This window comes from Trachemys scripta, chromosome 17, assembly GCF_013100865.1.
Source record: "Trachemys scripta elegans isolate TJP31775 chromosome 17, CAS_Tse_1.0, whole genome shotgun sequence".
Lineage (NCBI taxonomy): Eukaryota > Metazoa > Chordata > Testudines > Emydidae > Trachemys > Trachemys scripta.
Genome location: NC_048314.1, coordinates 24,286,156 through 24,312,470, shown reverse-complemented (window position 1 = coordinate 24,312,470; position 26,315 = coordinate 24,286,156). Strand labels below are relative to the sequence as shown.

Below are 26,315 nucleotides of genomic sequence, written 5' to 3'. Positions count from 1 at the left end.
TAAAATACCTAATTACATATCAAAATTTTGGTAAAAGCCTCTCTAATAAAATTGTAGTGTTAAATATCTGTAATTGTGTCAGCACCGATTCAACAGGTGGAAAGTGATACACAGTTGGCAGTAGATAACCTGGTACCTACCAAAGAAAACTTGAGATTTTATTTTAATGTAGTAGACATTTAATTCTTGAGTGCAAGTAAAAACATTTCTGAATCCAAGACTTGTTTCTTGAAACAAACAAACAATCTGCCCATTTTTTGGATAAGTGATTTAAAAAAAAAATCACCACTGTGGCTGTTGTGTCTGTATAACACATCCAGGCAGCACCAATGGGTTCTGTTGCATTTTTATTCTGTTTCTTTTCTATATTAAAGACTAATAGCATCTCTAATGACTCTAGTTAACAATTTAACTGGGACTTAGCAATCTGATTTCCCTTTCACTTCAACTACTTTCTTAACATTCCAAAAATATTCTGGTGAAGCCAGTCAACAATAAAGCACTTTAGTTTTTTAATGTAGTTTTGAACATCCAATAAATTATTTTTATAGGATAAAACTTTCTGGCTTCTGGAAATGTAATAAAAGTTAAACTGCTTCCTGTTAAATTTTCTGTTTTTTGACTTCATGTAAAATGAAGAGCAAGATACTAATTTATGACTAGATCTGGCAAAGAGCACTGAGCAGAGAGACTCATTGGCCTCCTATTGACTTCATTGCTGGTACAGCGACCAACAGGTGCAGTTTTTACTGGGATCTGGACTTTTTTTTTTTTTTAATTTTAAATGGTATAAACTGAAATAGGAGAAGCACACTCACTTTTCTGCAGACATTTTTGAGCTCTATTCAGTCAACAGCTGAAATATCCATGTCTTGAACCCTGGAATAACTTGGCAGGGGGAGGAGGATTTTTGTTTTACAAGAATGTGAATCTAATTACTAATGTAATTGTGGAACACTGGAAATTCATTTAATTCTTATTATGTGATTAAAATAATTCACTTCATTTACTTCAAAACTCCTCTTGCAGCAATTCTTCCATTTTATCTTACATTGTGTATTTAATTACTGTCTTTAATGCTTTTGAGTGGTACAGATTACCTACGTAATATCAAAAACCCTTTAACTCCCCTCTCATGCTATATAGCATATTTTGATGTTGTTTCAGTGGTGGCTGTTCCCCCTCCTCTTCCCCCCTCATAATACTAACCTTGTTTTTGTGTCTGGTGGAAGGGCACCTTTGATGAAAATCCAATATAGTAATAGAAAATGTTACACGTGACAATGTGCTTATTTATTTTAAATAAACTCAAGCAAGCTGTTTAGCATCAATATTAAAACTACTGACTTCCTACCTTTGTGAAGTGTAGTACTATAAACAAAGAGGCTATCATCCCTGTCAATTACAATTGAATATTATATTATGGAGGAAAAGCAATCCTGAAATATGTAGTTCTATGCATTAGTTTAATGGCTGGGATAGAGAATAAATCAAATAGTCTGACCTGTTATAAACTAATTTGGGGATAGTAAGGCATTCTCTGTATCAAACCCTTATTGTCACATAATAGGATTAACCCTACCAAAATATTTGGTTGCCTTTTTCTATCAAGGAACTTAAGTGGTTTTTCTATGACTAATGAATCAAGTTTTATAGCTCCTTTCTGAGGTAGGGAAATATCCCCATTTTTAGATGGAGGAAGGAGTATGTAACCGGCATAAAGAAACTAAATGACAACTGAAGTTGTGCTAAATCTGATAGAGCTGGAAATACAAATATGTTCACTTGGGTATCACTAGACAATCTTTCCCTTTTAATGATCCACTCCACTAGTATGGAGCAGCCATTCAGCCATGGAACTTTGCTCCTAGATCAACCCCTCAACATTTTGTAGTGCACAACTAACAGTATTTCTGTAAACTCAGCTTGGTGGAAGGAAGTGGTGGTGTGATTATTCAGGGCGCTGTCCTAGCACTTATGTGTAGTATCATACTAACCAATCCATTAATCTAGTAGATACACTTCAGTTACAGCAGGTTCTTTTTTTAGTGTGCAGTAGTTGCATTAAAATCACAGCTTTCAAATCTTGATTAAAATTGTACTGACTGGTAGCTGCTCTTATTTCCCTGCAGTGTCCAACTATGCCTTTTCTATTACAAAAAAAAAGTTTGCATGAAAAAATGTTGGAAAAACAATTCATCTTGATTGCATTGATAAATGTTATCCCTTAGACTGACATGAACTTAACTGTTCCCTCATAGCTCCACAAGACATCTTATTCTCCTCTTCAGAACTGATACTCCTGGGAGAATTCTGCGCAACTGTACGTGCACAGAATTCATATCCCCTGCAGCTTTCTTTGCTTCTCTGCAGAAAAGTGACTTTCTGATGGGGAAGTTGCAAGAATGGTCATGCGCTGCTCCCCAGCAGTGCGAGTAAATTGTTTTGCATGCCAGGAGCAGCTAGTGGAGAGGTAAATCAGTGGGGGTGGAGCTGGGGTTGCCCCAGCCAGTGGCTCCTAGCCTATGTTAGGCTAGGCTGCTAGTCCTGGCTGGGCTGGGGAGGACAGGACTTCCTCTTCCCCCGCAAGGAGCAGCCAGGGCTGGGTCAGACCCACCCCCAGAAACCTCTCTGATTGCAGGAAGCTCTGCATCATCCCCCACTTCCTGCCCCTATTGCTCCTCAGCTGTGGGGAGGGAGGGGCCAGTGTACAGAGAGCTGCTCACCCATCCTCCCAACACCCATGCATCTGGACCCACCTCATAGCCAGATCACCCTACCACGCTGCACCCAGAACCTGAACACACACCTTAACACGCCTCACTCTCTGCATCTGGAGTCCCACTGCACCCAGACCCCCACAACAAGCCCCACCTCCCTGCATCTGGACCCCAGCCCTGCACTGAGACCACCCCCCACACTCAAACCCCCACCCCAACAAACCTCATCCCACCTGCAGCTGGACCACCCTGACTAGCTCACCACACCCAGATCCCCACCCAACCAGCCCCTGGACTCCTCCTGAGCATTCCACAACCAGACCCTCCCAGCTGAGCCCCAACCACATTCACCTGGACTTCCCTGCAGAGTCGCATTATGTCTGCACCCCTGTTCATCCAGATCCTCCTGTGATGTTGTACTCTATATGATTTTATGAAAATACGCTAATGAGTTTAAATATGATTTAACTAGAATATGCTTCATGCAAAAGGTCTCTTGTAAGGTATCATTACAAAGCTTATAATCTGTTGAGTGTGGTCATCCTATTTGTATAAATGTATCACTCTTGTATATGAAATTAGAAATATGAAATATTCTGAGGGCCTATTGTAATTATGCAAAGTGTGGGCCATTAATGGTGATTTGGAATCTTGATGAATCCCATTAACCAGGACCATTGTCTGCAGATGGTTCTGTTTTACTTGTAAGTCTGCCTGTATACATGTGTGCTGGCAAGTGGGTAATGAAGTCTTACAGTAACATGTGATCATGTCACCTGAACTTGGAATCCATCTTTAACCTGGTGCTTTTCCATTGAGAAGGAGGGGGTGGGAACCCAGAGAGGGACAAAGGATTTCCACCTTATGCAAAAGATATACAAATGGGTGGAACAGAACAAAGGGAGCAGCCATCATGAGAAATCCCCTAGCTACCACCTGAGCTGGAACAAGGGCTGTACCAGGGGAAAGGACTGTCCCCAGACTAGGAAGGTGTCCAGTCTGTGAGAGACTTACTGAAACATCTCTCAGGGTGAGATTTTATCTGTACTCAGTTGTATTACTGAATTAGTCTTAGATTAGTGTGTTTTATTTCATTTCACCTGGTAATTCACTTTGTTCTGTCTGCTATTACTTGGAACCATTTAAATCCTACTTTTTGTATTTAATAAAACCACTTTTTACTTGTTAATTAACTCTGAGTATGTATTAATACGGGGGGGCAAACAGCTGTGCATATCTCTCTATCAGTGTTATAGAGGGAAAACAATTTATGAGTTTGCCCTGTATAAGCTTTATACAGGGTAAAATGGATTTATTTGGGGTTTGGACCCCATTGGAAGTTGGACATCTGAGCGTTAAAGACAGGAACATTTCTGTAAGTTGCTTTCAGTTAAGCCTACGGCTGTTAGAGGATGTGGTTCAGACCCTGGGTCTGGGTTTGCAGCAGGCTAGCGGGTCTGGCTCCAACCAGGCAGGGCACTGAAGTCCTAAGCTGACGGGGCAGGAAAGCAGGGGCAGAAGTAGTCTGGCACATCAGTTGGCCATTCCCAAGGGGGTTTCTGTGATCCAACCTGTCACACCTCCCCCCACCAAGCTGCCTGCACCCAGATTGCCCCATACAGAACCCTATCACCCCACACCTGGATCTCCCCACACTAAGCCCCTTCACACTTGGATCCTGCTGGGCTGAACCTGCCTGCCTACATCTAGTATGCTTGGCATAGAGGGACAGGGCCCCAGGGTGTTTCTGGGACAGGCCTGGTCCTTGTGCTGTGTCTGGGTTGGGTGCAACTTTAGTGCCGAGTCTATATCTAGATTGGCAGGGGGCGCACAAGGTGATCTCACACCTCTGTAGTCAGTGGCCTGTACTCCCCATTGCCATGCTGGAGCCTTCACATTTATTTATTGACAAATAAAATTTGCAGATTTTATTTTTTGGCACAGAATTCCGTCAGGACTCAGAAGAAGCAAACTGAAATGCTTGAAAGGAGGCGTGTGGAGGAGCTTTACTGGAACTGAAGCTAAGCAATGGGGAACAGCGTGTCATGTCTTAATGCATAATTCTAGCTGTAGGAAATCAGACCTCCTCCTTCCACATCTTAATATGAAATGCTGGTTCATGAGATGGTTGAACTTAGTATCGTAACTTTAAGGGGGGGAGGGGGTAGTAAAAATAATTTGTCATGCAAGTAAAATATTGGGTATGTGGACCTGGTATGTAAGGGGCTGGGCTACCCTAGTCCTAGATTTATTATGGTTTAGAATAGGGGTTTTCAACCTTTTTCTTTCTGAGCCTCCCACCTACCGCCAACGTGATCTAAAAACACCACAGCCCACCTGTGCACAACTGTTTTTCTGCATATAAAAGCCAAGGCCTACATTAGTGATAGCAAGCAGGGCAATGGCATGGGGCTCCATGCCAAGCTGCTCAGGCTTTGGCTTCAGTCATAGGCACCGACTCTGTGGGTGCTCCGGGGCTGGAGCACCCACAGGGAAAAATTAGTGGGTGCTCTGCATCCACTGGCAGCCCAGCTCCCCTCCCCCGCTGAGCATACTGCTTCCGCACTCCTCTGCCTATCTCCCAGCGCTTCCCAGCTATTTGGCAGCGTTAGCACGCTTGGGGGGGGGGGGGAGGGATGGCGCTTGGGGGAAGAGGCGAGGCCAGGGCAGGGATTTGGGGAAAGAGTTGGAATAGTGGCAGGGAGGGGTCAGATGGGATGGGGACTTTGGGGGCGGGTCCTCATGGAAGGTGAGGAGTGGGGGCGGGGTCGAGCATCTACAAGAAACAGGGGAAGTCAGCACCTATGGCTTCAGCCCTTGGTGGCAGGGCTTCATCTTTCTGCCCTTGGGCCCCAGTGAGTCCAATGCCAGCCCTGCTTGGGGGAGCCCCGGAAACCTGCTCATGGGTCCCCGGGCCCCTGGTTGAGAACTGCTGATTTAGAACAAAGTGACAGCACTCACCTCCTTACAGCAGCTTTTAGCCAACTTCTCCTTCCATTGATGACACGAAGGGTAAGGTCTGGAGTTCACTGTGGCTGTGCAATGCACTGCACCCAGCCAAGCCTTGACCTCATTCCTCTGGGCACTTCTCTACCAGTTGCAACTGCAGCAGCGGTGGGGAGGCCTAGCTCCGGGCTGCCCCAGGGCCCGGTAGCTGCTTGCCCCAGTTGCCTGTGTTTATAGGCAGGGCTGTGGTGCTGGGGGCTACACAGCTCCCCGAGTGGGGCAAACAGCACCTGCTTCTGGTAGGCTTACCAACCCCCCAGGATCATCCTGGAGCTTCCAGCAATTAAAGATTAATCTTCAATTAAAGATTGTCAAGTAATGAAACCTCCAGGAACACAAAACTGAGAACTCCCCGCTGGGGCCCCCTCCCTGACAGGCCCCGCATGGAGCTGGCCGGGCGAGTCCTCCCCAGAGTCCCTGCCCCTCCCCCACGCCCGCTGTGCCCCGCCTCCCCAGAGTCCCTGCCCCTCCCCCATGTCCCCTGTGCCCCGCCTCCCCAGCGTCCCTGCCCCTCCCCCACGCCCGCTGTGCCCCGCCTCCCCAGAGTCCCCGCCCCTCCCCTACGTCCACTCAGCCCCGCCTCCCCAGAGTCCCTGCCCCTCCCCCACGCCCGCTGTGCCCCGCCTCCCCAGAGTCCCCGCCCCTCCCCCATGTCCCCTGTGCCCCGCCTCCCCAGAGTCCCTGCCCCTCCCCCACGCCCGCTGTGCCCCGCCTCCCCAGAGTCCCCGCCCCTCCCCCACGTCCACTCAGCCCCGCCTCCCCAGAGTCCCTGCCCCTCCCCCACGCCCGCTGTGCCCCGCCTCCCCAGAGTCCCCGCCCCTCCCCCACGTCCACTCAGCCCCGCCTCCCCAGAGTCCCTGCCCCGCCCCCACGCCCGCTGTGCCCCGCCTCTCCGAGGCTCTGTCAGTCTCGCCTCACAGCCAAGCTCCGCCTCCGCCCTTCCCGCTCTTCCACGGGTGGGCGGGGTTTCCGGTTCCGCCCCTTCCCGGAAGCGGCGCGCGGGGCTCGCGGACGCTCGAGGCTGTGAGGCGAGGCGAGGCGAAGCGAAGCGAAGCGAAGCGGCCTGTCCGCCGGCATGGCCCGGAACACGCTCTCCTCGCGCTTCCGCCGCCTGGACATCGACGAGTACGACGAGAACAAGTTCGTGGAGGAGCCGGACGAGGCGGCGGCGGCCGAGCCGGACCCGGTTCCCGAGGTGGAGGCGCTGCTGAGGCAATATCCTTCTGGGGAGCCCCGGGCCCGGCGCCGCGCCCGGCGGCCCCACGGGCTGCAGGGCCCCGCCTCCGGGGAGTGGGGCGCCGGGCCCGGGCTGCGGGGGGTGTCCGCGCGGGAGCGGAGCGGAGCGAGCCATGGGCGGGGCCGCTCCGGGGCGGCGGTTGGACACCATCTGTCTCTGCAGAGCTCGTGCAGGAAATGGGGTTTCACGGCATGTCGCCCGCCTCGCTGAACCGAATCCGCGCCAGGCCGGTGTGGTCTGTGCTGGGGCGCTGCTGCCGCTAGGGCTAGAAAACTGTCCGGCCTCTTAGTCCGGAGTGTGACTCTGCACCTGTTCTAGCCGTGTCCCGGGGGGGCAGAGAACAAGCTGTGAAGGGGAGGCCGGACAGAGATTCAATGTTCATTTTTTTTTGTAGTTGCAAAGAAAACTGTAAACCCATCCAAAGTGTAATCCCAGCAGTGCTGTCTGCCTGAGGTTGCAGAAAGCCTGAAGCAATAACTCTGATGGGTGAACTGAAGCATTCCTTTCACTGGGTACTACTCAGATGATGCTGATGATGCTTTAAAAGTCAATATTATTAGCTGTTACTTTGCTCAGAAACGCAGGTATTAGAATGTGGATCCTGTTAGGAAGATTTACGGTTACTCTGAGGGGGATTTTCAAAGGAACACTTGGCAGAAAGCTAGCTAACTCCCAGTTGACTTTCCATAAGTATAGGAGGCCTAACTACCATTTGTACTGTTGAAAATCTCTCCTTTAGCAACAGTTTATATTGCATATGTCTTTTAACACCACACAGTCCCTGGTTGCAGTGTGGGCATTATTGCCTTTATAGCCTTAAAGGGGGTGAGGGTCTCCTCTTTCAAAATTTAGTGTGAAATATGCATTTCCCAAAGTGCTTTGTAAATTTAGTCATGAATATAAATTTGGTGAGATTAAGTAGCTGTGCACAACTGAAAATACCTATAATTGGAGAAGTGTTAAAAGTATAATTTTTGATCTGTTCTGAGGTATTCCTTAATGCTCCTAGGTATGACTCATTTACATAATTCCCTTATAACATCTGTTTAAAGCTAAAAATGCTTGGCTCCCCAAAATGTTATCTTAACCCAGCTCTCCTTTTTTTAATCTTTGTCTTTTTCTGGCCAGTTTCATGAGTTCTAATGTCCATCGCACTTTCTGTTTACAAGAAATAATTATTTTGCTCATCTTTATATGATACAGTTTGCAAAATTGAAAACTCCACTTGGCTGATAAAGAAAAGAAAGCAGCAAACATGGGAAATGAAAGCAAGCCCTAGACTATGCTTTAACTTTGATTAAGATTGGTATCTCTTTGCCTGTGGAATTCTAACCAGATCCTGAAATCGGAAAGAACCTGATTTATAGTTGCGGGTACTAGTTTTGCATATTGCAACACCAACAATTCTGTCATTTTTAGCAGTTTATGAAAGGGGATTATGTGAGATCTGATCTTAATTTTTGTATCAGTTGGTTGTAATTCATAGTTTATATTGAATTGTTGATCGAAACATTGGAAGCAAATTAAGTTACCTAATTAGGGGTTGCAGACAGAAGTGGACAGAGAGCCTTATATAGAAGGAGAATGTTCCATTGCCTCATCCCATTTCTGAAATAATTTTTCAAGTAGGACAGTGTGTTTTGAAGTGAGTTAATTGAACCAAACTGATGTAAATGTGCTTAAAATAAATCTGCCACCAGCCACACTGGGACCTAACCCAGATTATTCCTTTTATTAAGGTTCCTGTTCAGAAGATGAAAGCAAGGAGGCTCCTTGACACAATATGTTTTTAAAATGAAGCCTACAACAAGTGTAGGGGGGAGAGAGAGCAGGATGGCCTCTGACTGGGAGGAGAAATAGTAGTTTTAGTTTGTCTGTGCATCTTAGAAAATACCAGTTGGAGTTGTGCAGATCTTTTTTCACAGTGTAACCCAGAGTAAAGTGCTTGATAGCCGGGGAGGCTTATGTCTTCCACCCACAGGCTTGCACCCATCACTAATATATATCAATAGTGACTGCTTTACCACATGTGGAGATGACAAAGTTCATTCTCCCCATTCACTGCTCAACCTGTTAAAAGATAATTGTGGTGGTTTCTGTGATGTGGGACTTCTCTCCATTAGGGGGCTGGACTAAGCCCCACCAAATCATTTCAGATTGGTCTGAACAGCCATCAGACCTGGGCTGGATTCTAGTCTGTCATCTAAAGATGCCAGGATCTGTATTTCATTACCAATCCTCTGAGCTATCTTGTATCCATATTATGTAGTTAAGATTCTGTCACTGTAAAAATTAAATTAGGCAGCAGGCCAATAAACTATTCTATGTTGTATAATTTGATTAGTAACTAGTTGCACTATGTGCTGGTCTCTTTATATTGATCAGAATTCTTCCTGAGTGGCAGCTGTCACTTGGGCTGCTCTTCCTCACCAAATAAGATGGTTCATGAAGTCCTCCAAGATGCACTTTTCTATCTGAACAAGTGTTGGGAATGACTGAATTAACTATTTTATGGCAGCATTATTTCTTAAACCCAAATATGAAGTTGGGGGTAACACAGGACTGGCATGTATTTCAGAGAGGGGCTCTGCTATTAATTAAGGAAGTAGATTAGTTCATTAACATCCTGCTGTTACGTGTATTTATAAGCATGATAGAAATGAATAGCAAATTGTTTGAGTTTTCCAGTTATAGTTGCCAGTATACCAAGTTACTTTTTAGGTGACTTGTCCCCCTGGATGCCATTCTTGTTACTTGGCATCCCTGGAACTGAGCAAATGAGAATGTTGGATTGTAAGGTCAGATGGTTCCATAGCTCAGTTTGAATAACTGAGAACAAGGCTTTGCTGATTTGCAAAGTTTTAGGTTTTGTGTGGTGAATGAGGAGGTTTCTGTTTTTATAACAATGAAGTCTTGTCGGCTTTAGTTTAACTTACAAAGGATTTCCTGTCACCTCAGATGTGAACTATTGCTTTAAAAATTATAAGTGAAGAGGAAATTGACCTTGAAGCAAAATGAGCACTTGTTTGCAATCCTTCATGCTGTGCTGTCGGGCTTTAACAATCTTACTCTTGCGGTGTAGTTTCAGGGCTTGGGATCACAAAGTTAATTAAAATCATTGTGAACATAAATCTGGTGCTGATTTCTTTGGAATCTTTTATTCATTTTCAAATTTATATTTAATTGCCTGATACTTGCGACTTCTTACTGTACAGTATAGAATTCCCTAAACTACCTAGCTCCATTACCGTAATTTGACTTATGTAGAAAAGATAACATCTCTTCATTGGCAAAGCTCAGGTTTCCATACTCTCCTCCTGTGGGAGGATAAACTTTTTAATCCTGTTTCCTGAGATTCTCTACTGCATTTCAGTATCTTTTCCTGTGCATCTATAGCTACATTTAGGATTTGCAGGAGACCGGATTGGATGCCTCCCAGATGAGGTATGCATGCATTCCCTTTCATAAATAGATCTGTGTAATCTGTAATCATAAATAGATCTGAATCTTTCCCATGCTGTCAAATAGTGCTTAGGATACAACCAAGGCTCTACTATCTCTGTCTAGCCTGGGCTGCTTCTTGCATGTCTTCTATGTTGTTAAATCCCATAATTTTCTCTCTACATACTGTTCAATGGAGGGATTCTTTTGGTTGATTCCTCTTAATGTTTCTTGAGTTGCCCATAGCAGATGCTCAGGCTTCATTCTTAACACGTTCGATATTTTCATCTTCTTCTATGGGTAACTTTGTAGATAAGGAGTAGTTCAACTCTGATTAATCTTGTCATTTGTAATAAATTCATTCCATTTAGTATTTAGTATTTTCCTGGGGCATTTGTTTTCAAAGGCATTTAGATATTTGTCTGTAGCTTTGGATTTCCAGCCTCCAGAACCATATGCAAGGTAAAAATGACATTTGAGTTAAAGTTGTAGTTTGGTTTTGAAAAGACAATCTTGTTTAAGCTGGTAAATGCAGCTGCCATCTTGCCAATTTATGACATTTTCTTCTGGATATCCCCAGTGGACACGTTTTTATTTTTACAACTAATCTAACATGGCTTCCTTCTGGACGCTGAGCTCTTACCCACGTACTTTGTGAATTCTAGCTTTAGGAGCTGTGAAAATCCTGCATGCCCTTTCTCAGCAAAACCCTATTGAAAGAATTGGGAATGCTTTCTGACTGAAGACAGGATAAGACCCTTTTTAGATTGGGTGCGTGTGTGTTCAGGTTACATGTACCCTGAGCTCCATAACGCTATTTTGGAATTTCAGGGTCTACACAGTATCCACTGTGCTCTTTCTAAGTAATGTAATTTCTGTGGCAAGCTGGGATATCTCTGAGTTCATGGTGATGCTCAGCCATTATTGTGTATAGTATGGATAGTATTTAGAAACAGTGGTAAGAGTAAAGATCTGTTGACCGTGAACTGAGTTTCCTTTTGATGTGCACACTTTGACACTCTACTTTGCTACTACAACGTCTTTTTGAAATCAAGTATTTTGTATTACAAAGCAAATTGTGGTGATCTTTAGAATTCTCAAAAGGCTATTCACAATAGTCTTAGCTATATTAAAAATGAGGGATATGACAGCCTTATCAGAAGGTGTGGTATGTTGCTACAGTTGATCCTTGCTTCCTGTTTCCACTATCTCGAGTTAGATGTGTTGGAATATCCAATGCTCTGAACTGTCCTTTATAGAATGCTTATTAATCATCTTTAAGAATATCTAAACAATTTGGGTCCTTGACTTGCTGTGCTGCACAGGTGATATGCTCCAAGCTTTCCACACAGCCTTAAGGAATTCTCCCTTGAACACGAAGAACCAAGCAATAAAGGTAAATGGAGCCTCTGGGTTTCTAATTGTGTGACTGTTAGTTCACTTTAGGTGCTGACACACTGATCCTTATAGACCTGGCTATGGAGCATTAGTACACTTTAAAATAACATTTCTCTGAAAATATAAATAGCTGATCATTAATAACCTATTATGTGAACCACTTGTAAAATGTATATGCTGTATATTTGTACTTAGACACCCTTGATTAGTAACTGCTTCTGTTCGGTGGCTGGACCTTTACTATGCAAGCTCTAGGAGAAGAATATTAGAAGCTATCCAATATATGTGGCTTCTCCACCTTGGTGCACACACCTGGCTGGATGGAGTGGGATAGCAAGTTTATGCTAGGGCATAGCAAGTGGGAGAAACTTGCTGCTAAGATATTTACAAGTCTGGTCCACTGACCCACCAAATCCCATCATGTTTTCTCAGAAGGAAATACTGACCCTTTTCAATCCTTAATGTTTAAAGAAGTTGGTTCTTAAATGCTCCTAACTACTGAAATTTAAAATGGTAAAACTAAAGCCTGATGGTTCACAAACTGACATAGCCTTTTATATCCAGCTGACAGTTCCATTGCATGTTATCTGTTAGGCAGAAGTCATTAGCTGAGTAAATGTGCATTTTGGATACAGTTAAGATTTTGCTGTTTTTGCTCTTTGGGGCAATAGGTTCTGATGTCATTTTACTTCTCTTGTCGTTGCAGGAACGGGCCCAGGGAGTGGTGCTTAAGGTCCTGACATCCTTTAAAAGCAGTGAGATAGAACAGGCAGTAAACTCGTTAGACAGAAATGGTATTGACTTGTTAATGAAGTACATTTATAAAGGATTTGAAAAGCCAACAGAAAATAGCAGTGCAATATTACTTCAATGGCATGAAAAGGTATGTCTCTCTTTCAGTGCTGCCTAAACATGAAGTCACAGTTCAGTAGGATCATTGGTGGAAATCTTCTGAGTTTCTAAATGCTCTATGAAACAGTACCTATGCAGAATCATATAATATAATTGTGGTCAGTGGAGGTGCTGGAGGAGGAATCTGATGACAGGGCTACACTGTTTGGGAATTCATTTCCCTACTGGTCTGCCAGAGCTTGGATTCATTAACTCTTAGTAGGTTTCAAAGTCCATCTTTTCTTGCAGCCATTTAGGAAGGTTGGGAGTCCATGGAAGGAGGAATAAGGTGGAAGTATTATGATGTAGTTGGGTAGAGTGGTATATTTTTCTTTGTGGTAGAATCTACCAACTAGGAACTTGTAAACGGAGACTTGATTATTCAAAGTATTAGACTGGGAAAGTGATTTTTCTAATCCGGTGTCTATGTAGTGCGAGGTGCATAGGCCTCTGGATATGTGCTAGAGAAATACACACCTGTCAGAGCTTTCACCTGTCATACTCCCATAAATTGGCATCTGGATGTACAAGACTGAGCAGTGATCGTTGCACAATTCTAACTTGCAAGAGAAACTCTTGTGAAGTCTTGCAACAGAAAAGCTCCTACTTGGATCCACACTCCACCTTAGAGTTCAAGTATGGAATGACTGCTCTGACGTGTACTATCCTGAGGCAAAGATCCCCTATGGAATGGCTGTTCTGTGATCCTACAAGGGTGTGGTGAGGGCCTTGCTACCAACAGACTGTTTTGACACTTTCCTTCCTGCCACCCCTGGGTAGGGTGCATGTTTGAGCAGGCATAGGTCTGTATGGAATGATTGTTCAGCCCCTCTCCCAAGGGTAGAGTGTAGGTCTGAGTGTGGAACAACTGTCTTGAAAAGTCTATTTAAAGGAAGGAATCTCTTTAAATTCAGGGTACATCTACAACCGCACAAGGGATGTGTTCAGACCTTGAAGGCTTTGCCCTTTGGGCGGACACACACATTTGCTGATACCAACACAGCAGTGATACTTCGTAACTGCACTGAAGACTTCTGCAGCTGCCACTTGCTTTGCAGAATGTCATTTCAAATGTGGGGGTGGGAGGAGATGCTGTCATGAGAACATGTCAAAGAACATATTTCTGCTTGCTTCTTGTTTCCAATGAAAATGATGGTTTCTGGCTATTATGGATTGGTGGCCCATGGTGTATGAAATTACCCAGCATACTGCCTTGGCTGGGGAACTGTTACCATGCAGAGTATGCAGCCAAATGTAAAAACAGCCTACACACATCACCAGACTTCGAAAGGAATGAGGCAGTTCTGAAGTAGACTTGGCCCTGTTTCAAAACTGAAGCTTTGCTTGCATTTTACTTTATGGTACTACTGGTATGAAGAGTTATTCATTCATGGTGAGAGGAGTCATCTGTCTAGTCCTTTGAGATCTAGCACTCCCTTTCAGTACCTTTCACATTCGTGTCAGCCCAGCTTTAGCAACAGATATAGAAATCACATTCTCAGTTGTGACTTGGGTTCAAGTGGGTAAAAACTTATGAATTCTTACACACCAGCTTGTGCATTACACACAGGCTCTCCCACACCTCTTAGATAGATGCCTCAATTATAACATTGCACTTTCTAAGAGCAGCAGATGTTTGACACTAGTACTCCCTGCTCCAGGTTCTTAGGTTGTAATACTTCATAGGCTGCATTTTTATTGCATCTGTCAATTTAGTCTGCTAGTCTTAATTACATACATGTATAGCTGTTTCTCCCAATCACTAGTATATCTACCTTTTAGACCCTAATGTAGGTACGCTTTGGTTTGTTTGTACACAGGGTATGGAACTTAGACTAAAAACAAAAGAACCTTGTTTCCAGTCAGAACTATGGCTGGTGACAGATTCTGTAGTTGTGGTAATGTCATACAAAGTTTTATTAATATCTCCAGTGGAATTGGTAATAGCTTTGTCGTCTGTCCTAGAGTCTTTCTGCACCATCCCCTTAAATTTGAATGGTTTACAGGCTGTCACTAGGTTACTGTCTGACAGTAATGTCTCCCTTAAGTGTCCTTGGGCGCTCTGATAATACAATAGCTTGTCTTACAGAACCAGGCTGCCTCAGATATTTGAGAACCTCGCAGTCTTCATTCTACCTATCACAACACTCTTGTGAAGAGTGAGATTATTATCACCATAGTACAGATGGGGAAACTGAGGCATAGAGACTAAAGATTTGCCCAAGGTCCTGAAGGAAGTCGGGGCAGATTTGGGAATTGAATCCAGGTCAAAAATCCCAGTTTAGCACCCTAACCACTAGCTCATCTCTCCTTGGTGATTTGGGGAATAAGTTGTACCAGGGCCTAAAGAGTATAAACATAAGGCTTGTTACCACCAGAAGTTAAATTGTTCTGTAAGATCACAACTGCAGGAGGTACCTGCACAGACTTTAGGTGAAAGCTTAATGTAACTTAAATAGTTCTATTAGGGTTAAATAATTTCCTGTTTCTATTAATGTTGTTAAGAAGTTGGGATAAACTGTCCAGTAATATGTTCCCAATGTTTGGCTTTAGAGTGTCTTTTCCAAAAATGGCTGCAGTTGCTGCTGACCCAATGTTCAACTCTTGAACCAGCAGCATAATGCCAAACTGTTATGCTTCCTTGGTAACACTAATACTAGATCCTGTGGGCATATTTCCTTTCTAGTGTGTCTGAAAGTGAGATTCCACAAAACAAAAACTGCTGTTTCTGCTTCATGTTCATTTGCAGATTTGTTACCCTATCATTTTCAGAAGAATTAACTTAAGCAGTAATGTTAATTCCAGCACCTATTAAGGAAATCTATTTTTCATTAAGGAACCTTTTTTAAAGGACTACTTCAAAGATTTAAGAGCAAGAAAATGTAAAGTAAGAAGTAAATGCTTAAATAGTGAATAATGTCTGAATTTCAGGAGCTCTAGCAACACATGGAAAAGTGAACTATATACTGCTTGGTGTTACAATTAAGTACAGAAATGAGGTTAGCTAATATCTGCTGTTATGTTTGAGATGCCTTGTGTGTGTAATGGTGTGATTTGATGTGTAATATCTGTCTTCTTTTCCCACCCTCACAGGCACTAGCGGTAGGTGGACTAGGTTCCATAGTAAGAGTTCTTACAGCAAGAAAGACTGTTTAAAAGACTATTAACTTGAACCAAGATGAACAGTTTTGGACTCAGAAGAAAGAATTAGCGGAAGTGACACTGGTCCATCTTTCTAGACATTGCAATCTACTGAAACTTTGGAAACCTCTGGAATGCTTCTAATTTTAAAGGTTGGGGAAAAGATTAAATATTACTGTGTTTTCTGACTATCAAATATAGGAGCTGAGACATTCTGATCCCTTGTTTAAAGGTAAAGCAGAAGGCAGAAATTCTGCTCTTATTACGGTAAGGGGAGAGGTAATTAAATCCTGTGTGTATTGCTTATTTAAAAGAGGTGCTGTGGCTTCAGTAGACACAATTGACTGGTTTCTGGGTGGGGGGAAATGTTTATTTGAAAGGGGACTTTGTACATACAATCACAGGACTAGCTGGACTACTGGTTTGGTTTCATTGTAAAGTGCCTGCTGCATCAATAAAGCTCTTGGATTGTAAGAGTCAAATAACTTAATTTTACAATTTAGATAAACTGCCCTTGATTCAAAGGCAAATTAGTACTGAAATAGTCCTGGTGTAGGATCCCACCTCCACATTGTATTGTGCTCTTGTTTACATCTCCACCACCTTGACTGTCTCTAAAGGACATGCTTTAAACTAGGTCGCCTTTTCTTAAATGGACTGAATGAGCACCTCTAACTGTACCTTTGCCTCACTCTGTGTTTACTTGAATGTTTTCTTTCTAGCCCTGATTTAATTTGTATGTATAAAGAGACGATTAAGTTAAGTGCCAAATATAATATATGGTGTTATTAAGGGAGGGCTCAGTTTTTCTCTTCATGCCAGCTGAGCAAGGAACTGCTTCACGTATAACTAATGCTGTTATGGAAAGTGTGTCCTTGCCTTTTATGCATTTAAGTACAGTGAGTGCTTGCTCATCTTCTGAATAGGAGCTCTCTGATATGTTAATCTTTAAACAGAAGTACATTCACTCCCTTTGAAGTGGACCTTTTCTGAATAGTATCCAGCTAATAAACTATCAGCACATCTTTAATGTATGAAGCTGCGTAGTCATCTGTGTGAGAGAAGACCCTGGCATGTTGTGTTAATGCTATGGATCATATAGCACCAGTCAAAAGCAGGGGAGTGGAGTTTAGCTTTAGGTAAAAAAAACAAACAAACTTGAAACTCACTGATGCACTGCAGTTATCTTTAGAAAAAGACCAGAACCAGTACGGTATGGACAGTATCTGTTACTCTAGTAATGGGTCCTGCTGTGTGATTAAAAATTAAACAGCCTATAAAGTGGCTGGGTTTTTTAACTACAAATATCTTATGTAGATCCTGCTTTCTCTAAGGACTATGACTTAAGATGCAGGGGGTTAAGGTTGGAGGAACTTGTCACATGAAAGCACCTGGAACAAAGGCTTTAGGGTAAGTTATCAGTGCACAACATGCTGTTTTTTGGGTAAAGACCTCCCTCTCCCACCCCTCTTAACCTTAACTGAACTTAAGACATGAGAGCTTGAAGGCTCAGCTGCTGGGTTCTATGTACTGAAGAGGCATTACAGCACTGCTTCAAGAACCCTCCCTAAACTCCTGGAAGATGGCTTTTTAAGCAGGTACTTTTCAGGCTAAAGGCGGCATGCAGGGATGAAAGGGTACTTGATTGTAACTACAGGGCAGCAGTTGAACTTGGGCTTTATAAATGGACCTCACAACCTTCAGTGAAATTTGGTCTCCTGCAGTAGGTGTTACCCTCCCCTCACTTGATGCACAGGCTTGGCAGAGATACTAGCCACAGAAGGTAGGAAAAGAAAAAGCACGCACTTACCCTTGATAAGAAAGTAGGGTTCATGAGTTAAGTATAACAGTTCTCCCCTCCCCAAGGTCAGTTAGCTCCTTTACATGTTAAGTACCTGGTACATTGACACTAGAATACCATGATGATAAGATGATTAGAAAGAAGGCCAGAGTTTTAATCAAAAATATTGCACCACAAATTAGTTCAATTGTTTCAGAGTTCTATAATACAATTCATATTTACAACACCAAAGGAATAGATTAAAATCCACAGGCAGCTATCATAGAAAGGATTATATACACACCCAAGGAGCTTCTATAGAAGGAAAAGTACATTAATTGTTAATATATACACACCATAGATTATTCTTGCTCTGATAGTTAAAGAAAATTCAACACAGGAAAACTAACTCATGGTAAATGAAGGACCTTTAGGATCAAACTGAAGTTATGCTATTCAACAGATACTGTAAGTTTCTCTAGCATACAGCTCACCTTGTTCCCTTTACCCTGATCCCCTAACCAGTTGGGGAGACTGCTTTCCTTCATGTTAAACAGCAACCCACAGCAGATTAAGGAACAACTCAAACCAGCTTCTAAACAAGTCCTTGGGCAGCATGCTGGTAGTCACTGGTTGACAACAGTAGGATAGGCATCACCATACTGGAACTTAGCTGCCCTAGATCCACTGTCATCAAGAGACATTAGCAAGGGTCTCTATTGCAATTGAGTGTCTGAATTCCTTTGATATCTTATGGAAAGGTGCCATTCATCCTAATGTAATTTTTATAATCACAGTAAAATGAACACTTTAGATCTAAGTACACACAGGCATAGCCCTCATTACTCCATTTGGAAAGGGAAGAATAATGGATGAAAGTCTCTGCCCCTTAAGATTCATTAAATTTTCTAATATGAACGCACATTACATTTGTATGTTATTGTACGTTAACTGGGGTAAAGGCAGCCCTTGAGCCCCTCCATTGAGAGTAATGTTGTAGATGAAGCTAAAGCTATTAAAGGTGTTTACTTAGGTATAAGGACAGAGCCTGTTTACTGAAAATCTTGTTGCTATTCTTCCCCAACAGAAGGGTAATGTGATTCATTCCACAAGATTTATAAAACTCCTTTTAACATTACTCCTACTAGCACAGGCCAACTCCTACATCCTCAGTAAGGTTAAAATACTACAGTGACTCTTTACGGTAAGACATTCATAAGCATTTGGTCTAAAATTCTCTTATGTATATGTTGAATTTTCATTAACAAGATGTATTTGATAAAAATACTGTTACCCAGCAATAGCCAAGAGCCTTTGTGCAACTTGCTGCCTGTTTAAGTTCTATATCTTCTATGTAGTTTTTATAAACTTCAGTTTTTTTTAAACAAAGCCAGACAAATTGCTGCTTCCCATTTTTAAGGTAATTTGTGGTTAGTGACTAAGGGCAAAATTCTACTCCAGCTCTGTATGGCAGATCAGGGCTTAGTCTGTCCTTCCTCTCCAGGGAAGTTCGTAGTATTCAAGCCACAATCTGCTGCGTACAAGCTGAATTCTGCCTTTACATTAAAAAGACTAACATGCTCCAACTAAAGAATAGTATGACAGGAAAGAGCTAATAAGCCCACTACCTTAAAATCAAAGTAAATTTAGTTGCAGGTAAATGTAAAGTCTGAAACAGATCCAGTCAATACTGCTTTAGAGGGAAGCAGATGTTAGTTATAGAAGTCTGCTACTAGCAAACTTGTAAAGAAAAAAACCCAAAGGTATTATATTGACGTTCTTTGCCCTTTGTATCACTAAGATTTTTTTCCTTTCAATAAGAACTCTGGAACTCTTCTTTTAAATTATGTTTACAATAAACTGAAATTCAGTTTTAAAAAGTATTTAAAATGGTTTACTACCTCTCTTCCCACCACTAAACCTATGATACAGACTAGTACATTAGTTTAAAAGGCAACTGAGTATTAGGTACTATAATTAAGACCATTTTAAATATTAATTTTTTCTTTAAGAAAAGTAAAAATCAGACAACTATAAAGTTGTGCTCTCTCTGAAAATTAAATAAATGTCATCTGTGCAGTTTTCATGACCGCAGGCCAGGATATATGCACTGTAAAATTTACATAGTGATATGAACAAATGCTAACACGTTAGGTCAGTATAACAAGGCAAGACTTTGTTTTTGGTTATACCCCTTGTTTGTGTTCTCCAAAAAGCTTTTAGAACGGTCAGGAATTGAACACAGGACCACCAGCAAACACCCCTTCATTGCCACCTGTGCCCGATGAGAAAGGGAAGCTTTACGGTATGTACCTAGAGTTATGGACCTTTAGTATTTCATGACAAATGTAAAATGTCAAAATCCTGAACCGCCACCACTGTTTAGTGAAATTAATATAACCCTTTGGTGCTAAGACACGGGATTTATGAGCATAAGGAGATAGCTGTTACACAGCTAACAGGCCATTGAGACAGAGTCCCTGAATCCACCCCAGAGAGAAAATTTCAATTTGCAGTGAAGGATGCTGCTTGTACAGTATATCTTTGTAAACAATTAGTCAAAATTCTTGTACAAAATACTGCAATGACAGTGATTAAGACACACCTGAACTAGTGTGTGAAGAGTCCTTTTCACAGAAAAAAGAGGCTAGATGCTGATTGCCCATTTTCCAGTTCCCTTAAGACCATGCTGTCCTGGGATTCGAGATGGATGGCCGGATACTGCCTTTGGGAGATGGCTTTGACCCAAACCACGACATCTGGCATGGGAAAGCACAACACACATTAACCTAGACTCTTCTTTTAAATCATGAGGATTTAACAAGGGACATCAGCCCATGGGGGCCTCCATGATTTGGTAAAAAACAAAACAAACATACATTTATACAACATAAGCAACAGAAAAGTATTTGCGTCCCACACACCTCAGAACTAAGAATCAAATTGAAACTGGTTTCACTGATTTTCATTGTCTAAACAGCACATATTCCTTCTGCTTTCATAAATTTAGCTGATTATGTATAACAGGATTATTTATTTACATTATTTCAACTGAATGTTCCTTTAACTTCATACAGTTTAATTTGTAATCACAGAACCCTGATTAAAATCAAATGTAAAATACCCACTGTGAAACAGCACCCCGTATCCCTCTTGTATACTCAGATATCTAGTCTGAACATAGGTAACTTAACTCTGTTGATCCAAGTAGGAAGAGACAATGACAGAACAGTGGGCTTGGGGTACCACCACCTAGCCCTTTACAAACATCCATTAGTAGAATCTCCCTTATGCCCCCTGTGAGAATTCTCATTTTACATAATGGGAACAAGCAGAAACAGGTTATGCGACTTCCATGGTCACACAGCAAATCGGTGACAAAGGCAAGAGTAGAACACAAGAATTCTGACTCTGCTCCCTGCTCTGAACACTTAAGCATTTCCTCTGGGAGCCAGGATTAGAACTAAGGAGCTACTAGCGTCCTACCCAAGACAGTCTATTAGCCCACACTGCTGCCCTTAGTACTTTTCTGGTGCATGGGAAAGTTGTCCTTTGCTGTCTTATACATCACACTTCCAGCAACACTACAGAGAAGAATTTATCATTGTGAGCAGAAATGGAGTGAGTATGAATCACGAATAACCATGTAATGCAAAGTGCAGCTCGCTATGCCCTGGGGTACAGCAGCCAGTGATCACTACCACATGAGAAAAAGAGCAGAGACTAAAATAAACAGAGATTAAAGAGCACAAATCATCTGTGGGGCAGTAGTTATTAAATGAGATTCAGGCACAAAACAGGAAGCTGACTGGGGCTCGGCTGATAGAAAATAAAAGTGACAATTGTCAGCAAGAGGATGAAATGGCAAACTACTCAAAAGGTATGTTCTTGTTTAATCAACGTAATTTATCTGCTCTAAACATGTTTAAATGTTTGTAAACACACTGGTCTGCTAACTGCATGAAAACAGCGATTGTCAGATACAGAACCTAAAATTTGGGAAATATGTTGCTGAACATCCTCACTGTTTTGTGCTGGGACATCTAGGAGAGGACACAAATAAAAACAAATCTTACCTTGTATTCCAACGTTTCTTTGAGCATATTTTCTTCCTCTTGTGAAAAGTTAAGTAACACGGACACAGCTTTAATTAGGTGGAATGCCTGAAATAAAAACAGATTTGTTGACATTTTACAAGACTCCCAGCTCTCTAGGTCCACTCTGGGATTATGGGGTAGCAGTGAGGATCTGTGCAGGTTTGGTATGAAGCCTCTGTATCCTATCTCATTCACAGGTGTGGATTGTGTTAGCTCACTTCCTGTGTGTTTGGCAGGTCGCTTTTCTTGATTCTCCAGTCTCTGTTGTGGTTTGCATAGTCTGGGGGAAGCACTTAATTTACCTGGTTTATTTGAATGAAGAATGCACTTGGTTCCCATGAGTAGTTCCTAGGATTAACCAAGCTGGTGTATAGGCAGGATGGAGACATACAATATCCTAATGTATCTTTAGTGTTGAGTGTCTGTTCAAACCCTCTACTAATATTTTAAATGGATGAATCTTACCAGGACACCAGAATGCAGCTGGTGCTTCAAACACTAAAGCAGTTAAACAACACTGCAGCTGCAGATCTCTTTCTAGATCTTAATTACAGTTGGAGTTTTTGTTTATTAGTAAGCATGAGTGAGTCAAACTTAGATGTGAGAACAAGTCTTTACCTCAGCTTCCCGGCAGGACATGAACTTTAGTACAACATGTTTAAGGTATTCAAAGTTGATCTCCCGTGAATCGTTTAAATCAGAGTTGTTTGTGACAGTCATTGCAGCATTAGGCACTTCAGAATTTGGTTTCTCACGTACTTCAGGGATCTCGTTGTCAGGCCTTATTTTCTGAAAAGGAAAAACTGCATTTTATACTTAAACGTGGTATGAATTTAGTCCCGGAGGAAGGTGCTATCCTGATAGCACTGGAGACTGAAGTCCTCTATCCACAGGACAGGTATAGCCAGGCAGGAACACTCAAGCAAAAGCTTCTCCTCACCTTACCCTGAAAGAGCCACTTGTAGGGAGAAGATGGTGATTGTCTCCACATCCATTAGATCCTTGGTCCCTCTACCCAGACTGCCAGCACAGACGCTACTAATGGTGTCTACATCACACAAACCACTTCTGGAACTGGACCTAAGCCAACGAGTATTGCCTCTAACCTGAGCAGGATTCGCATTGGTATTGTAGAGGGGAAGGCTCTGTATCCCATTATCAACTCCAGAGCCATCCAAGCCTAACAAAAGGACGTTTAAAAACTTTCAAGGCAGGTATGTTACAAAATTTAATAAAAATGACTTCTTAGATGACTGCACCAAGTGGTCTAATGCTGATCAAGACAGGGCTCACCATTCCATCCCCTCTATCTAGGATTGCAGGGGAGAGTCTTTCCCAAAGATGGACACCACTAAGGCTGTGAGATTGACCTGCAAAGGCAGCTAAATAGCAATTAAATCTCAATGCTTCCCTCTCCAAGGAGAAGCCTCAGGGAATCCTGAGTCACCCTGGAGCCAGGTCTTTTATAACCCACAGTAACTATCAAGCAAAAGAAAAAACCAAGTGTTGAGAGATGCTACCAGTGTGGTGCTTCTGCTTTCTCCTGTTGATATCACTCGGCTGCGTGCGTGTGTTCCCTCTGTGTGCTGCCCCAGCTCTGCGCAGATAGCTGACACAGCAGACCCGACGAGAACCCCCAATGACCACAGAGTCTAGTAAGGTACAAAGGCACCTCGGGCAGGTTTATTGCGATCTCGGACACAACTGCAGTTCCCTGTAGGTTTCTGAGCCTAATTCAGGGCATACTACGAGAAAGTGCCTCTTGGCAAGGACCCGGCTCAGTGGCGGGACTTTCCACTGCCCCCATGGCCGGACAAAGACACCACCCCAGGGATCCATTTTTATACACAGGTACAAACAAGTTACACATCACTCCTGACGTATTGAGGTGCAACCCCTCCACGTAGTAAGGTACCGCCTCGCACCTTGTACCTGTTGGTTCGATCAAAACAACTCTATCCATCATTTTACCCTTTTGCCCATCATTGGGATGGGTCGGCCTGTTCCATGTTATCTGTGGAATGTTCTGGTATAGTGTATGTTGGTACCATGTTTATACTGTAACTATGCTAAATGGATATATATTTATGCAACATCAGCCCTTTCCTTGCCAGCTTCTGTGAGCAGGGCCTGCCTCTTGCTCACAGCTTAATTTTGCTTTATATTAGCAAAGTCTTGACCATTACTTTAGTTTGGTTCAGGCCTCAGGCCTCATACAGGGCCTTCACTTACTACACCAAGATGTGCCCAAACCCTGTTCTACCTCCTTTTATTCACTGTGAAGTGAGAGCAAGGAAGAGTCTATGAAGAAATACATCATCTCTTGTTTTCTAGTGCAGATTTCCAGAGATGAACAAAGTAACCCTTGATTACCGCAAAGTGCAGTGAACCAACCCTCAGCCCTTACATCAGAGGAGCTGCAGTGACCTGGCCACACCAGCTCTGGCTTCTATCTTGGATTTCCCCTAGGTGCAAAAGAAAAGATCAGGGCTGGCATAATTATTTACTTGTGCTGAAGTTCTTGACTGACAGTACTCACATCCTGGTTAACACCACTTAGAGCATCTGTGGGATTAATGAATATTTACATCCCCAGACTGGGGATTTGTTTTGCTGGGCACTCTGTAAACATATGAAGACAGTCCCTACCCCAAAGGGTTTACAATCCAGATGGCAGCAAGTTTTTAAAAACTGGCAGCATGAGTACCTTGTCAATGTCAGGGGGCTGGAAAGGCTAAAGACTTACCAGCTCTTTCTGCAGGGTCTTTTTGAGCTCTGCCATTCTCTGCTGTAACTGTTTTATCATCTACACACACAAAAGACAGAAACTGATATTAACTTAACAGCATGGAAGCTTCATATTTGAACACGCTCAGACCTACAACTTTCAAATGGAAAAAACCCCACAATTAAAGTTTAGCTAATGGGGCAGACATTGAACAAAGTTAATGGCTCTGGAGAAGGGTAATCTGACAAGCCTGAATACTCTGCTCTTTCAGCCACACAGTGCAGCAGGAATGGGATGAGGAGACTATACTTTAATTCCTGGTGCAGATTAATGTGACAACATTACAGCGATAAAATGTGAGGTTAACAGAAAACAAAGGGAACATGGCTGCCACAAGGGGAAAGATACTGCATCAGATTCTGAATCTTTTCTGACACTGAAGCAGGATTTTCGGTTATTTATATGGCTCCATAAGACTGCAGAGAGCTCAGCTACAATGGATAACTGTGCATGCACAAGGAGATATGGAGACATGTCCTAGGCCTGGAACGATCCCCTTAAAGCCAGTGGGTCAATCCCCACTTCTTCCTTAAGGCACACACTAAATGAACATTTTTTAATCCCTTATTCTAATATAAGGTAACTTCTTCCCCCATAGATCTTGTCTTTCCAGGATTGTATTCTAGACGAATCTTTCCATGGAAGGCTCTGCCTTGACTTCATATCTTGTACAACACCGAGCATATTGTCATCACTTAATAATGAGGCTTCTTAGAAGAAGTGGGTCTAAAGAAAGAAGGCAGAGCAGTGAACCATGGTGTGGGAAGCTGTTCCAGAGGTAGGGGACAGGAAATCCTTTGGCAGCAGCAGGTTTTGCAGGGGGAGGGCAGGACATTAGTACCTAGGGTCACATATTACCTGTAGTTTCATGCTTTTTTGCAGGCCTGACAAATCAGGAATACAAGCCACATGAGCCAAATGGGGAAAAGCCATTTTCACTGCATTTCAGTTACCTTGTTTTTCTCAGAAATTTGCTGCTCCAAGTCTCTATTGTCTTTCTGAAGTTGAAGGATGTCTGCAGCTGCCACCTCTCCGTTTTGTTCCACCTCACTGTCTTCTGGAGGATACAAGTGCTTATTAAAGGCTCTTGCTGCTTCTAATGCCAAAACCTTCAAAGGTAAAGAGCAAAGCAAATCTCAGAGACCACAACTTTGGCAGCCAGGGGCCCCTGCCCAAGATAAAGCTCCACTGTGTTTTTAAATGGTAAGTTTGGGCAGGACAATCTCTCATTTGTGAAACTACCCGAGACAGACACCCAAAGGGACACTCTAGCTGTCTAATGGAGGTGCTGCTTTTCAGAGGACACTTAAAAAAACCTGAAGGGGATTGGGTTCCTCTAGGCCAAGTGCACAGTGACAGATACAGACAGCTCTGGCGAGGTTTCAAGGCAGCAGGTGGGTTGATGAGGTGACCTGTCACATCCCATGGAGAGGTTTTGTTTGCTCTCAGGCACAGCAGGGTGAGCTGAAGTCTCTGCACATTTTGGTTTTCCTGACAAGACTAGAGGAAGCTGCCCTGCAACTTCACTCACATTTCTCTCGCTGGCCAGCAGCTGCTCCTGCTGCTCCTTCATCTTCAACCTCAAAGCACTGATCTGCTTTCCTGCTGTTTCTTCTCTCTCTGCCGCTTGGCTCTTGCATGCTTCTATGTCAGACTGCAACAGGTGCGTTTGCAGCACGAGAGCTTCATGACCTTGGTCAGGACAGACATGGTTAGTGCCATTCCAGAGAAGAAAATGGAGCTTCTGTTAATTTTCTGTAAACAGAGTGAGTTGCACAGAAGGCAAGCGGGAGAGCGTCAGGCCTATTTCCCCTCT

At 43.0% G+C, this 26,315-nt stretch overlaps 2 protein-coding genes across 6 annotated transcripts in view; one reads left to right on the top strand and one right to left on the bottom strand.

Moving 5' to 3' along the window:
* Positions 1–6,714: 6,714 nt before the first annotated feature.
* ARPC5L (actin related protein 2/3 complex subunit 5 like) lies at positions 6,715–16,983 on the top strand. The gene is made up of 4 exons (XM_034793444.1): positions 6,715–6,941; positions 11,728–11,800; positions 12,509–12,685; positions 15,787–16,983. Exons 1-4 carry the CDS (start codon positions 6,802–6,804, stop codon positions 15,847–15,849), a joined length of 453 nt encoding a protein of 150 aa, XP_034649335.1. The 5' UTR covers positions 6,715–6,801; the 3' UTR covers positions 15,850–16,983.
* A 782-nt stretch (positions 16,984–17,765) lies between these two features.
* Positions 17,766–26,315, bottom strand: part of GOLGA1 (golgin A1) — a 30,060-nt gene continuing 21,510 nt past the window's right edge. For all 5 annotated transcript variants that reach the window (XM_034793440.1, XM_034793438.1, XM_034793443.1 and 2 more), the window contains exons 19-24: positions 26,031–26,191; positions 25,453–25,608; positions 24,458–24,517; positions 22,330–22,500; positions 21,691–21,777; positions 17,766–20,373 (exon numbers count right to left, since the gene is read on the bottom strand). In XM_034793440.1, the coding sequence (XP_034649331.1) occupies positions 20,293–20,373; positions 21,691–21,777; positions 22,330–22,500; positions 24,458–24,517; positions 25,453–25,608; positions 26,031–26,191 (716 nt within the window). In that variant the 3' untranslated portion in view covers positions 17,766–20,292. The remainder of the gene's footprint in view (positions 20,374–21,690; positions 21,778–22,329; positions 22,501–24,457; positions 24,518–25,452; positions 25,609–26,030; positions 26,192–26,315) is intronic.

Bases quoted from the DNA above. Each gene is read 5' to 3' on its own strand.
- ARPC5L (XM_034793444.1), top strand. From the start codon at position 6,802: ATGGCCCGGAACACGCTCTCCTCGCGCTTCCGCCGCCTGGACATCGAC. The intron at 6,942-11,727 runs ATATCCTTCTGG...GCTGTGCTGCAC, and splicing joins GTGGAGGCGCTGCTGAGGCA to AGGTGATATGCTCCAAGCTT. The intron at 11,801-12,508 runs GTAAATGGAGCC...TTGTCGTTGCAG, and splicing joins CGAAGAACCAAGCAATAAAG to GAACGGGCCCAGGGAGTGGT.